This window comes from Trachemys scripta, chromosome 11, assembly GCF_013100865.1.
Source record: "Trachemys scripta elegans isolate TJP31775 chromosome 11, CAS_Tse_1.0, whole genome shotgun sequence".
Taxonomy (NCBI): Eukaryota; Metazoa; Chordata; order Testudines; family Emydidae; genus Trachemys; species Trachemys scripta.
In genome coordinates, this window is record NC_048308.1 from 38,714,586 (window position 1) to 38,730,235 (window position 15,650).

General features: G+C 41.3%; 1 protein-coding gene across 3 annotated transcripts in view; it reads left to right on the plus strand.

The window, feature by feature from the left end:
* Positions 1–15,650, plus strand: part of MAP3K20 (mitogen-activated protein kinase kinase kinase 20) — a 129,977-nt gene that overhangs the window by 6,808 nt on the left and 107,519 nt on the right. Inside the window, exons 1-2 of one of the 3 annotated variants that reach the window (XM_034785401.1) lie at positions 303–698; positions 857–1,046. In XM_034785401.1, the coding sequence (XP_034641292.1) occupies positions 888–1,046 (159 nt within the window). In that variant the 5' untranslated portion in view covers positions 303–698; positions 857–887. Of the gene's footprint in view, positions 1–302; positions 699–856; positions 1,047–15,650 lie in introns of those variants that run through there. The other 2 variants (XM_034785403.1, XM_034785402.1) reach the window with 2 other exon arrangements.

A 15,650-nucleotide genomic window follows, 5' to 3' on the forward strand; every position in this document is an offset into this window, starting at 1 on the left:
CACTTCTATAAAAAGAGATTCAAAATCAATCCACAAATGTGATGGCTCTGAGTGATCAGCCACTCACTTAGGTGATAACATTTAAAAAAATCTGCTACAGCCATAGGATTTATCACTTTATGATCTACTGGAAGGACAGTCTGTTCCTCTGACAACAAATATGGTATGATCTCTTAAAACTGTAAAATCCATTCTTGGCAGTATGCACAGGATTTCACATATTATAACTGAGAAATTATTTTCCACTTATGCTTTGTTATAACATGCAAGCACAACTGAGTTACTTTGGGAAGAGATTTTTATTTTGGCCATCTTTTTCCACGTCTTTGTGACAAGTACTTCTACCTTTCTCAGTGTACGGAGAGTACATGGGCCTCAGGCTTACAGTTGCACTCTTGCCAGAATGTTCAGTTGCTTAGGCTATGTATATTTTGTGTGAAGTGATCACACAACATGGAGAGATTGCATGCTCCAGATTCCAGAACTCCTATGCAAGCTCCAGTTGAAAGTGCATTTCCCGTTTGTCAGTGTGCTTCATATTAGGGGACCTGTTGACGCACTAGTCTTTTGTAGTGCTACTCCAGTGTGTTCAGGAAACGTCACTAAATCCAAGGAAAATTTCTAACCATTTCTCTACAAACAGCTGCTTCTCAGAGTCTGTACAAACTCTATAAAATGTTTGCATAGGCTATTGGCATGTGAGTTTCTTAACTTTATTTTCCCTTTGATCTGTTCAGTGGTTTTTGCTGTAACTTGTTTATGGCAATCGGTTCTTGCTTTATGATATCTAAAGCATGATTAGGAGTGTAATAATTCTGTGGAACAGATGTATTAATTAGACCTTTTCTCCTTACAGATTTTGTTGTGGTATATTTTGTCATTATGAGATGTCGTCTCTCAGTGCTTCATTTGTGCAAATTAAATTTGATGACTTGCAGTTCTTTGAAAGCTGTGGCGGAGGGAGTTTTGGGAGTGTTTATCGAGCCCGATGGATATCACAGGACAAAGAGGTGGCTGTAAAGAAGCTGCTCAAAATAGAGAAAGAGGTAAGAATTCACTTCTGGTTTTTTTCCTGTTATGAAACAAATTACTGTAATAATATCTGAATGTTTTCCTCTCAGTTGCTGATCAAGGAAGACCTCCTGGGGATTTTTTTGTTTGTTTGTTTAGTTATTTAAGCCAGATGAATGGTAGTTGTTAAGAGTTTAAACATGCTGAGTGTCTTCTGCATCTGTCCCACAGGATTCTCCCTTCTTGCTTTATTCTGCCCTGCTCCCTCTTCCCTCTCTCAGAGCTCCCTTGCCACGGTGACCCTCTGGAGCAGGGCCGGATTAACGCAGGGGCTTTAGGGGCTGCAGCCCAGGTCCTCAGGCCAAGCGGGGCCCTGCAAAAATAAATCCATAATTATATATAGTTCAGTGGTCACCAACCCGTCGATTGCGAACAACTGGTCAATCCTGGAGCCTCTACCAGTCTATCACAATCTCCGGGCCGTTAAAAGTCCAGCAGCGCAGCACGGCTCAGGCAGACTACCTGCCTGCCGTGGCCCCACGCCACTCCTGGAAGTGGACGGCTGCTCGTATGTCTCTGCAGCCCCTGGCGGGGGGGGAGGAGGCGGCTCCGCACACTGCCCCAGCACCGTCCCCGCAGCTCCCAATCGCTGAGAACCGGCCAATGGGAGCTGCGGGGGCGGCGGTTGCAGGTGCAGGCAGCGCACGGAGACGCACTGTCCACCTCCCCGCAGGGGCGCGCAGAGATATGCCAGCAGCCGACCGCTTCCAGGAGCCTGAGCCCTGCTGCACCGCCAGCCAGGAGCCACCTGTAGTAAGCGCCTCCCAGCTGGAGCCTGCACCTCAACCCCCTGCCCCAGGTAAGAATCCCCTCCTGCATCCAAACTCATCCACAGCCCGCACCCCTCACCCTCTCCTGCACCTCAACATTCTGCCCCAGCCTGGAGCCCCCTCCTGCACCCAAACTCCCTCCCAGAAATAAACTAATATAACAGCTGTTCTAAGGTAAGGACTGAAATGTAACCACAGAACAGCTTTGTTAATTAAAAGGCAAGTTTAGCATAGCGTTAATAGCCTCGATGCCATAATTGTGATCATTTTGTTTTAAATTAGGAAAAATTTGTATACAGGGCCCCCACAAAATCTAATAGCCCCGGGCCCACAGGAGAGTTAATCCGGCCTTGCTCTGAAGGAGAAGAGCAAAGTGCATTCTGTGGACTACTAGTCCCATTCAGTACTGTTGGCCAAACAGATCACCAGATAGTAATAGGAAACAGTTGCACTCTCCTCTTTTGCCCTCTTAACCTTCTGGCCTGTGATTGAGGGAGCAGCCTTGGTCCTGCACCCTCCATGGTGTAGGTCTTCATAGAGTTAGCCCCAGCTTTTAGTTGGGTACTACCCCTAACTCCCCTCACGTCCACACAGTAAAACCTCACCCAAATTCAATGGTGCTTTCAACTGATCTGGCTGGGGGTGCAAGTTAGAGACTAGGTTCCACTTTCAGGCTCACTTTGCAGTGAGGACACAGTCCTAAATCACTCAAGCGCTGATAGTCCTCCAATGCCTTCCCACAATTCCTCCTCCCCCAACCCCAAATGACCAGAAGGATGGACAAATGCTCCCATGATTCACTGAGAGAGAATCATAGACCGACTCAGCTTACTGCAGTATAAAGAACTATGGAATATACCCCTAGAAGCCCTGGTGACACACAGGGGAGTGCAGCACCAGTGAGAATGCAGTAACTTGGATAGGGTCATGCAATGTAGCTGCTCACACTCAGGCTAAACTAATCTGGGTGTCGATCAGCTGGATTAACTCTGCAGTAAAAACATACCCTTGTAGAAGGGAATTGTCTAATCCGTAGGTGGCCTTTCCAGTACTAAATCCTTCTGATTTGCACACAATCGTCTTACTCCACAGAATAGCAAAATGCGTTATAGAGTCAGTTATCAGCTAAAGAGGAGAAAAAAAGATTTTAAGGGTATTATATCTATTAAATATTCAAACGTGATGGTGTCTTGAATGTGATAGCATTTGGAGAGCATGATTGTTTTCCACTTCAGATGACAGTTCAAATTAAGATATCAAATCCCCATATCTCCTGTGGTCAGTGATGTGGTCAATGGGAGATACAGATGCTCAGTTGCATTGAAATTCAGGATAGAAATTCAGTTTTTAAGAAAGTTAATGAAAAAAATTAATACGAATTAATTTTATTTAAATAGAGCTGTGGGAATAACTTAATTTTTTTTATTTATTTTTTTTTGGTTCGCTGGCCATACCAAAAAATTGAATCAAAATTTCATTTCAGGTCGATCCATGACAAAAAAATGTTCAGTAAACCAAAAAAGTGTTGATGTTTTTTAAAAATGTCTTCCAGATTAAATAAAACCTTTTAAAATTAATTCTTAAATAAAATTGAAGTAAAACTCAAAACATGAAGTTGTACTGAATTTAAAAATCAAAATGTTTCATTTTTAAAAGGCCAAAACAAAACATTTTGATTTTTTGGGATTTTGTTGTTTGTTTTGTCAATGGAAACCATTTGGTGAATTGTTATCAATTTCACAAAATGTTTCTATTGACCCAAACCAGCATATTTTGGCAAAGAAAAGTTTTGTCTGAAGATTTTGCCCAGTTCTAAAAAATAAGTAAATTTTAAAAAAAAAAAAAAAAAAGGATTTTTTTTTTTTTTTTTTTTTTTGCTTCCTGGCTAAGACCAGGGTTGCAAACCAACACAAATATATTGTGACTGATTTAAAATTTGAAAAAACCCTGACCTTTGATAGCAATGGCAAATGTCATTGTGCAAACATGAATTGGCAGCATGTATCATGATTTGCTAATTATTTGATGCAAACTATTTAAAGCAATTATTAACCATGGTAACTATAGGCTGGTTAGCCTGACATCAATTCTGGGCAAAATAATGAAAAAGCTTTTATGGAATTCAATTAATAAAGGAAGGGAACATAATTAATGCCTATCAACGTAGTTTTATTGAAAATAGGTCCTGTCAAAAAACTTTGATTTCATTCTTTGATGAGATTGCAAGTTTGGTTGATAAATGTAACTACATAGATGTAATAGACTTAGACTTTTGTAAGACTTTTCTGATTTAAAAAAATAGCTCTATACAGTGTCAGTGAGACACACATATTAAATGGATTAAGAACTGGCTAACTGACAGATCTCAGAAAAATGATGGGCGATCATCATGGAATGTGAATGTTTCTATTTGGGTTTTACAGAGTTTGGTATTAATCCTGGTGCTACTCAACATTTTTCAACAGTGATCTGGAAGTTAATATAAAATAATTGCTGATAAAATTTGCAGATGACATAAAGATTGGTGGTGTGTTTAAAAAATGACAGGGAAGTCATTAGGTGACCAGATGTCCCAATTTTATAGGGACAGTCCCTATTTTTGGGTCTTTTTCTTATATAGGCTCCTATTACCCCCACCCGCTTCCCGATTTTTCACACTTGTTGTCTGGCCACTTTAGAAGTCGTACAGAGTGATCTGAGTAGCATGGGCCCATTCAAACAAAATGTATGTTATTGCAGTCAAATACAGGAATGCTGGAATGCAGGAAAGAGGAATGCTGGCCATACCTATAGATTAGGGGACTGTATCCTGGAAAGCAGTGTCTCTGAGAAGGATTTAGGGTCATAGTTGACAAGCAACTCAACATGAGTTCCCAGTGTGATGCTGTGGGAAAAAGGACAAATGCAATCCTTGTATGTACAGTAAAAGCTTTATCCGGCATGTTGGGTGTATGGGGGGTGCCAGTAAGTCAAAAATTCTAGTTAACTAAGAGGAAGGGAGTTTGGGTGCAGGAGGGGGCTCAGGGCTGGGGCACGGGGCGGGGCACAGGCTCTGGGAGGGAGTTTGGATGCGGGAAGGGGCTTGGGGCTGGGGGTTGGGCGCAGGAGGGGGTGGGGGGTGCCTATCCGGGCGGTGCTTACCTCGGGCGGCTCCCTGAAAGCGGCAACATGTCCCTGCTGCTCCTAGGGAGAGGTGCGGCTAAGCGGCTCTGCACGCTGCCTCCGCCCACAGGCACTGCTCCCGCAGCTCCCATTGGCTGTGGTTCCTGGCCAATGGGAGCTGCGGAGCCCCTGTTCGGGGCAGGGTAGGGGCAGCGCACAGAGCCCCTGTGGCCGTTCCTCTGCCTAGGAGCAGTAGGGACATGTCACCACTTCCAGGGAGCCACACAGAGCCAGGTAGGAAGCCTGATGGCCACGTGCCAAATGAACTATAAACCAGACTTTCAATGAAGATTAGAAATGCCAGTTTATAGAGCTCTCTGGTTGATAAAGTGCCGGATAACACAGCTTTTACTGTATATCAGGAAAATAGCAAGTAGGAATAGAGAGGTGGTTTTACCGCTGTATGTGGTATTGGTGAGACTGATACTGGAATACTGTATTCAGTTCTGGTATTCAGATTTTAAAAAGAGCCACAAAAATGCTTCAAGGGCTGGAGAAAACGTCTTCTCTTGAGAGACTTTAACAGCTCAATCTGTTTAGCTTATCAAAAGAAAATTGAGAGGTGACTTGATTACAGTGTATAAGCACCATCACAGTGAGAAAATACCAGCTACTACAGGGCTCTTTAATCTATTGGAGAATGGCATAACAAGAATCAATGGCAGGAAGTTCAAGTCAGACATATTCAAACTGGAGTGAGGGTGATTGACCATTGGCACAAAATACCAAGGGAAGTTGTGGATTCTCCTGCTTTTGATGTCTTCATATCAAGACTGGAAGACATGCTTTAGCCAAACAGAAATTATTGGGTTCAATACAGGGGAAATTGGTTAAAATTTAATGGCCTGAGATATACAGGATATCAGACTAAATGATCCAATGGTCCCTTCTGGCCTTAAACTCTAAATCGTAGGCTTATCTACAAAAATACTCAGAAAAATTAATCTGAATTAACTAAAGGTGTGGTTTTTAAGTGGATTAGTTAATGTCCACATGGGTTAAGGGAGTTTATTTAGAATTAAAGTGGCCTTAAATCAGTTCAGCTTAATCCACTGCCAAAGTAGAGTCTGAAGAACAGCACTCACACAAGGATTTAAAGCAGTTTTACCATTCTACTTTAAATTCACATCTTCTGTTAACCTTTCTGAGTTCCCTGTATAGACAAGCTCTGTGATTGTTAAGATTCTTTTAATATGTTGTTCAATTTATCCAAAATTATGATTGAAAGCCATAAGGTCTTATCTTTCTGAATATAATCAACAGCAACTTGTTATAACTGTACACATTTATGTTGTTTAGTTGATGTTTGGACAATTTGTGTTTTAGCCGAGAAACTAATTGTTGCTGTTTATGGTATCTTTGGAAGTAAACGTTTTGGTAAATTTCCTTTTAAACTCCATGATTGATTCTCTTTTGTTTCTATTATTTGGTGTCAGTGATCCAAAACAATTGATTAAAGAAAAAAAACCATAGAAGCATTTTGGGTGAGCTTTCTCATAAGTGTTTTGTCATTGCTAGCTGTGATTCCAATGGTTGAAGCCAGGTCAAGAGCTATAGTATCTTTCTCTTGAGTTATTTTGAGTTCAAAAAGAACAAAAAATAAACCAAATAAATAAAGCCATATAGTAAAGTTACAGTTTCTTTTTAATTAAAAATAAAAATAAAATAAAGAGTAGTATGGGATGAGCTCTAGTTGTACATATCTTAAGATAATGCCTAGCCAAACCTGTACCTACATATCTTAATTAAATATGTATTCAGAGAAGCTTAGTTATGAACATATTAATAAACATTTTTCAATGTTAACTCATAGAGTTTCATTATAAGCCATAATTAAATAATTGTGAGAAATGGGAAGAGCTCTCTAAAAACCAACTTCTGACAGACATATAATAAAATATGACTGCATATAAGGATGTATATGTGTGAATGAGCATAGATAAATAGGCATATTGAGAAGAGAAAATATTCTACAAGGCCTTGATTTGAATACCAAAGCTGAAACTCAGTGATTCTGTAAACTGCAAAACTGCATCTCAAATGATTATAAAATAGCAGCAGAAACAAAATTAATTTGCAGCTTTACTGTTCAATCCAGAATACTGGGAGGTGGTTGGTTATAAATAGGGACCTGTTCTATGAGTTACTTTTCATAAACTAGTATTTAATGATTCAGATGAGTAGTATGATGTTTAAAATGTGTGCAGGAAAAATAGAATTCTTTCCTATACTATAGGAATGTTGCTAGTCTCCATGATGAATGCCTGTTGTTTTTGTGCATGGTCAAAATGAATTAAGGTCTGGGTCCCTGATTTGACTTCCATTTAAGGCCTTGTCTACACTTCCACTTTACAGCACTGAAACTTTCTTGCTCAGGGGTGTGAAAAAATACCCCCTGAGCGATGCAAGTTTCAGCGCTGTAAAGTGGTAGTGTAGACGGTGCACCAGCGCTGAGAACGCCTCGTGGAGGTGGTTTTTTTTTTTTTTACAGTGCTGGGAGAGCTCTCTCCCATCACTGATGCCGCGACTACACAGCCACGTTATAATAGAACATTGGTAGTGAAGACATTCCCCAAGTCAATCAGAGTTGCATTGGGCCCTAAGGGTCTAATTCTGCAAAGTGCTGCTAATCCTGAAATCATCCCTAACTCAACCAGCACAGATTTCCACCAGATGGAAATGTTCAAATTCACCTATTGTTTTAGACATTGCCTTTTTACATTTTAACTGAGCAGCATCTGCTAACCAAAATCCCCTCTGTTGTATTGTAGAACTGGGCAGTTCAGTCATTATTCATTGCAGGTCATGGATTACTATGGGGGTTTTGAGTAACTGTTCTCAAACTATGCATGTTCAGAAATACATTTTTATATTTTAAAGTTGCTGAGATGCTGCAGCTCATTTCCATAAATATCTTTTTAGCAGACTGTGATGATTACAGATATAACTGTTAGTGTTGGAAAAAATTAATTTGAAACCCTATTTTTGCCAACCAGTAAACCTGCAAATAAAATAAAGAGCCTTTGCAAGTTAGAGAGGTTTAACTAGCTCTTATGTGCAACTATTGGTGCACTACTCAGATTGTCTTGGTGGAATTTTGCCTGAAAAATGCTTTGATTTAATTTTAACATCACTGTTCTTTAGCAGTATTTTGAAACCTTGCAGACTATCCTTACACTATTGATGAACAATAGCAATATGTCTAGTTTGTTTACTCAGTTTCTAGCATATATAAACATTGGTTTTTATAACAGGAATACTAACATACACAAAGAATAATTCAGTTTTATGCAGCATACCAGTAGTAAGAAAACAGCCATTATAATATCCATCATAGGTGCTGATGGTGGTCTGTACAAGCTGCAGTGTAAACTTTGAGGGTGAAGATTGGGAATTGTTGCTAAAAGAAAAGCAAATTAAACCGAACTATTACTGAAAAAATATTTCTGGAGAACCAGAACCAGCCTTACTACTTGTGAATCAAAAATGTTATTTTTGAGAGTGCTATTAATTCTCTGTGTTTTATCCTGTCAGTCATGCCTGGATAATGTGTTTTTGTTTTGTTGAGCATCAAGTATAAAAATATGTTTTCACTAGATCTGATGCTGTGGTCTTTAAAATCTGGCTCCTCGCCATGGAAATGAGTTTAATATTGTCAGGTTTTCCAGTTTAGATTAGTTTATGCACGGAGCTTATGCTGTTGTTTTTTTAAAATTGATTTATAAAAGTGAACTTGTTACATGGTAAAAAAAAAAAAAAAAAGACAATTTGTTTGCATTTTTATTTTGTGATACACCTCCAGAGTGGGTCTCTCCCATAAATGCTGCCCATATATGTAACTTCCAAGCTAGATGAGTTCAATTTAATCACATGAATGTCACGAATGGTTGCAGTCTTAAAAGAGAGTATGTGTAATGCTAAATCTGGGACACAAGAGTAGGAACTGCAAATGACTTTCATGAGCAACAAGAGAAAAGCAACAGAGTAAAACAGAATAAAACAAACTGAAATTGACACTTAACTCAGACAGGACTAAAAATAGAGGTGTTCTTTTTGCTTGCAGTTTATAGATATTAAAGATACTCCGTGCCAGTCTTGACTGGATCTCCTTTCTGGGAGGCTTATGTGATGAAGGGAGATTTTAATGTCATTTTATCAGCTCTTTATAGGAACTATTTTTTCCTTTCATCTCAGTATCTGCAAATAAGACTTTTTTATAGAATGTTTCTTCTACTAAAACTTCTGAGAATCTCCATTTTAATTCTTTGATTACACTTAAGAGGGGGGGAAAAGGCCATCTTCTTGGTAACCAGCTCAGTTATGCTAATGGTGTCTACAGTCATCCTTGCCTCCTGCTTCATTTGTCTTTTGTGAAAAAGAAATAATTTAAGACACTTAACTTGACTCTGAGGAGAATGGTGCTGTAGTCTGTTACACCTCAGCCACTGACCGGTGGCATTTGTTGGGCAGGGAACTCTGGCTACTAATCTGTCCACTTCAAACGTTCTAAAATGAATAGTTGTGGTCTAGTAAGAATCTTTGGCTGTGCCTGCTGCTGAAGTTGTTCTTCCACTCTTTTCTCCAGGAGATTCATAGATTCTAGGACTGGAAGGGACCTCGAGAGGTCATCGAGTCCAGTCCCCTGCCCTCATGGCAGGACCAAATACTGTCTTGACTATCCCTGATAGACATTTATCTAACCTACTCTTAAATATCTCCAGAGATGGAGATTCCACAACCTCCCTAGGCAATTTATTCCAGTGTTTAACCACCCTGACAGTTAGGAACTTTTTCCTAATGTCCAACCTAAACCTCCCTTGGTGCAGTTTAAACCTATTGCTTCTTGTTCTATCCTTAGAGGCTAAGGTGAACAAGTTTTTTCCCTCCTCCTTATGACACCCTTTTAAATACCTGAAAACTGCTATCATGTCCCCTCTCAGTCTTCTCTTTTTCAACCTAAACAAACCCAATTCTTTCAGCCTTCCTTCATAGGTCATGTTCTCAAGACCTTTAATCATTCTTGTTGCTCTTCTCTGGACCCTCTCCAATTTCTGCACATCTTTCTTGAAATGCGGTGCCCAGAACTGGACATAATACTCCAGTTGAGGCCTAACCAGCGCAGAGTAGAGCGGAAGAATGACTTCTCGTGTCTTGCTCACAACACACCTGTTAATACATCCCAGAATGATTGCTTTTTTTGCAACAGCATCACACTGTTGACTCATATTTAGCTTGTGGTCCACTATAACCCCTAGATCCCTTTCTGCCGTACTCCTTCCTAGACAGTCTCTTCCCATTCTGTATGTGTGAAACTGATTTTTTCTTCCTAAGTGGAGCACTTTGCATTTGTCTTTGTTAAACTTAATCCTGTTTACCTCAGACCATTTCTGCAATTTGTCCAGATCATTTTGAATTATGACCCTGTCCTCCAAAGCAGTTGCAATCCCTCCCAGTTTGGTATCATCTGCAAACTTAATAAGCGTACTTTCTATGCCAATATCTAAGTCGTTAATGAAGATATTGAACAGAGCCAGTCCCAAAACAAACCCTTGCGGAACCCCACTTGTTATGCCTTTCCAGCAGGATTGGGAACCATTAATAACAACTCTCTGAGTACGGTTATCCAGCCAGTTATGCACCCACCTCATAGTAGCCCCATCTAAATTGTATTTGCCTAGTTTATCAATAAGAATATCCTGCGAGACCGTATCAAATGCCATACTAAAGTCTAGGTATACCATATCCACAGCTTCTCCCTTATCCACAAGACTCGTTATCCTATCAAAGAAAGCTATCAGATTGGTTTGACATGATTTGTTCTTTACAAATCCGTGCTGGCTATTCCCTATCACCTTACCACCTTTCAAGTGTTTGCAAGTGTTTGCAGATGATTTCCTTAATTACTTGCTCCATTATCTTCCCTGGCACAGAAGTTAAACTAACTGGTCTGTAGTTTCCTGGGTTGTTTTTATTTCCCTTTTTATAGATGGGCAGTATATTTGCCCTTTTCTAGTCTTCTGGCATCTATGCCGTCTCCCATGATTTTCCAAAGATAATAGCTAGAGGCTCAGATACCTCCTCTATTAGCTCCTTGATGCATTTCATCAGGCTCTACGTTTTCTAAATGATTTTTAACTTGTTCTTTTTTTACTTTATCTGCTAAACCTACCCCCTTCCCATTAGCATTCACTGTGTTAGGCATTCCTTCAGACTTCTCGTTGAAGACCGAAACAAAGAAGTCATTAAGCATCTCTGCCATTTCCAAGTTTCCTGTTACTGTTTCTCCCTCCCCACTGAGCAGTGGGCCTACCCTGTCTTTGGTCTTCCTCTTGCTTCTAATGTATTGATAAAAAGTCTTCTTGTTTCCCTTTATTCCTGTAGCTAGTTTGAGCTCATTTTGTGCCTTTGCCTTTCTAATCTTGCCCCTGCATTCCTGTGTTGTTTGCCTATATTCATCCTTTGTAATCTGTCCTAGTTTCCATTTTTTATGTGACTCCTGTTTATTTTTTAGATCATGCAAGATCTCGTGGTTAAGCCAAGGTGGTCTTTTGCCACATTTTCTATCTTTCCTATCCAGCAGAATGGCTTGCTTTTGGGCCCTTAATAGTGTCCCTTTGAAAAACTGCCAACTCTCCTCAGTTGTTTTTCCCCTCAGTCTTGATTTTCATGGGACCTTACCTATCAGCTCTCTGAGCATACCAAAATCCGCCTTCCTGAAATCCATTGTCTCTATTTTGCTGTACTCCCTTCTACCCTTCCCTAGAATTGCAAACTCTATGATTTCATGATCACTTTCACGCAAGCTGCCTTCTACTTTCAAATTCTCAACAAGTTCCTCCCTATTTGTTAAAATCAAGTCTAGAACAGCTTCCCCCCAGTAGCTTTTTCAACCTTCTGAAATAAAAATTTGTCTGCAATGCAGTCCAAGAATTTGTTGGATAGTCTGTGCCCCGCTGTGTTATTTTCCCAACATATATTTGGATAGTTGAAGTCCCCCATCACCACCAAATCTTGGGCTTTGGCTGAGATTTTTATGGAGGGCTTAAATCCTATAGGGTGTGTGTGTGTGTCTGTCTCATTTTCCCTGGGGACTGTAGACAGATGATAGTCTTCGATGATGCATTGATCACAAGTGCTACTTAAGTCTTCAGAGTTATTGTTGTCACAACCAATACGATGCCAAAACACTATCAATATCTAGTAGAGACACTGTTGGTAGAGATGGTATGACCTCCTTAGAATAGGCTGATAGCTGGAAAAAATAAGCTTTATTTTTTCATTGTGTATGTATGTATCGTATAACTGTATCTTCTAATCCAGTGGTTTTCAAACTGTGGGTCACGACCCAGGACTGGGTCGTGGAATGGAAAGTACTAGGTTGCGGTGGCTGTAGTCAGCACCTCCAGCTGGGCCATTAAAAGTCCCATTGGTGGTGCTGCCCGGTAAGGCAGGCTAGTTCCTACATGTTCCAACACCATTCTGAACCCCAGAAGCGGACATCAGCAGGTCTGGTTCCTAGGTGGGGGAGCCATGGGGCTCTGTGCGCTGCCCCCACCCAGAGCACCGGCTCCACATTCCCATTGGCCAGTTCCCAGCCAATGGGAGCTAAAGGAGGCGGTGCCTGCAGGTGAGAGCTGCACGGAGCTGCTTGCATGCTTCCACATAGGAGCTGGATCTGCTGCTGGCTGCTTCTGGGGTGCAGCGCGGTCCGTGGTGCCAGGACAGGCGGAAAGCCTGTCTCTGCACACCGGCTGCACCACTGACTGAGAGCCTCCGGAGGTAAGCTCGCGACCCAACCCCATGCCCCAACCCCCTTCCCCAGCCCTGAGCGCCCCCCTCAAACTTGGAGCCCCCTCCTGCACCCCAAGCCCCTCATCCCTGGCCCCACCCCAGAGCCTGCTCCCCCAGCCCAGAGCTCTGACCCCCTCTCATACCCCAAACCCCTCATCCCCAGCCCGACCCAGAGCCCTGCCCCCCTCCTGCACCCCAACCCCCTGCCCCATCCCAGAGCCCCCTCCTACACCCCAAACCCCTCATCCCCAGCTCCGTTGGATGGTGGGCATCAACAATTTTCTTCAACTGGGTCGCCAGAAAAAAGTTCTAATCCCTTGTGCCAGCCTCCCCAAACGGTCATGAAAATGTATCACAGCTCAGGCACAAAAATCTAATTGTCTGCATTTTATCACATGATTGATCTATTTATAAATATGGTATAGCCCCATACATTGGTAATTTCTAAAGTAATGTCCATGATAAGGTACATATTAATCTCATGCCTCTTACCTAAGGTATTTCTACTACATGTGATAGCAAAAACAACAAGGAGTCTGGTGGCACCTTAAAGACTAACAGATTTATTTGGGCATAAGCTTTTGTGGGTAAAAACCTCACTTCTTCGGATGCATAGAGTGAAGTGAGATTTTTACCCAAGAAAGCTTATGCCCAAATAAATCTGTTAGTCTTTAAGATGCCACCAGACTCCTTGTTGTTTTTGTAGTTACAGACTAACACGGCTACCCCCTGATACATGTGATAGGTTATCCTATCCCATGTGGCATAGTGAATCTAAATTATACAGCAGGAACCCTAGATTTGTATGTGGTCCTGTGTATCCTCTCCCTTTCCTATCTTCCCACTGCCCATCTTGTCCAGTACAATCAGTTACAATCAGTATGATATTCTGTCTATTCTTTATTTTGAAAATAAATTTAATATATGCTGCCTCAATTTTAAATTTCCAGTATGCAGCAAATTTTTGGATGGCTAGTGAATGAATTACAGAAGATGTGATAGGAAGACTAAGGGATTGGCAACTTGTTGGAGGACAATTGGGGCTTTTGGGGAGATGGTTTTGGTCTTTGGTGTCCCGCAGGCTGTTGAAGCTTTTTGCAGAAACATATACATCTCCCTTTTCCTTCTCCTTTTATGCAGGTGCAGATTATTTTAAATTTGGAGGGAAAGTTGCATTACTCGTTTCTCTCTATTGGCAACCCTTGACACCAAATAGCTGCCCTGCTGTGTCCCCTCCTAATATTTGCCATGGCATTTAATGACCCATGGCTTTTGCTGAAATTATTAGCTGTTAGTTATTGTTGACTTTTAAGGTATCCTCAGACTTCATTGTTAATGACTCAGAGATATTAATAGGAGAAATTCATGCTTCTCTCAGGTTGTTTGCAGACTCAGGCAGACATCCTTGTGTCATTTTACACTCAGCTCACATTATGAGTGTTCTCTCTGCAACTATTTAGACTATAGACCAGTGATATTCAGACTGAGGCTTGAAAGCCACAAGTGGCTCTCTAATGTCTAACGTGCTCTTTGCAGCACATGATATTAAAACACTGTGTGATTTAATTAGTAACCAGTCTAAGATAGTGACCAATCAGGATGCTTTTAGTATGTTGTTAGCCAGTTATAAATGATAAAATAATACTTGGTCAGTCAAATTTCTCGCAGCAAAATGACTGACCAACTAACTAAACATTTCCCCTGTCATACCGTTTAAATATGAATTTATAGTATTATGGCAAATGAAACAAAAAATTCACATTACTGTGCTCTTTTGTGTAATGTTGATTGCCAATTTGGCACTTGAACCACAGAGGTCTGAGTATCACTGCTATAGACAATTTGTTTAATGACAATATAGAGTAGCACAAAAGGCCCTGGTTATGGAAAATTATTTATTTATTTTTCTTGTTGAAACTAGGAAAATGCTGTATGTTGGGCTCTTAAAATGGTGTGGGGCGAGACTAAAAGGTCCATCTGTAGGATACTAGGCATAGGAGCATCAATAAATTAGCTTTTCCTTCCAGCAGTGGACTGAGTCTCTGTTCTGTAGGATCCCTAATATGGGGTTGGAGGAATATTAACAGCTTAACTAAAACTAGTGTTAATCAAAACTTCTGTTGATTTCATGAGTTGAGTAAGGATCATGTAATTTCATCCATTTTACATAGTTTCTTGACTGACAAATGGAGAAATAAAGTGATGAATAAGAGACTATTGCAAATGCTAGCTCAGAGTCTAATATGATCAACTTAGGACCCAGTTCTACAGATACTTACACACAGGCTATATGCACAGGAGCGGTTCTTTACATGTTCGCAGGATTTGGATCCTACCTTATAAGCTCTTTGGGGAAGAAACCATCACATGTAGATCGATTGCCTAGCACATGTAGAAGGGCTAGTGGCAATGCTAACATAGGTTAGTGCTAACCCACTGGGTTTGTGCCTTCCCCCTCCATTGGAATGAAAGGGGGAGGACAGAAGGCCTTGCACCTTCTTTTTTCCTTCCACATCCATCCACCCAAGGCCAGCATGATTGAGCTCTTTGTACTTTCCTTATGGGAGAACCAATCTGATTTTTAGAATGAAAAATTAAGTTTAATCATAATAAAACTAGGGTTACCATATTTTGTGCCTCCAAAAGGAGGACACTCCACGGGGCCCTGGCCCCGCCCCCAGCCCCGCCCCCTCCCCCTCCCCAACTCCGCCCCCTCCCCAAAGTCTCCGCCCCCTACCCTGCTTCCCGCGAACATTTAATTCGCGGGAAGCCTGGGCAGGTAAGGGGGGGTGTGGGGGGAGGAGGTGCGGCCCAGACTGGCCCCCCGGCCCTGGCCGACCACTGCCGGCCCCCGGC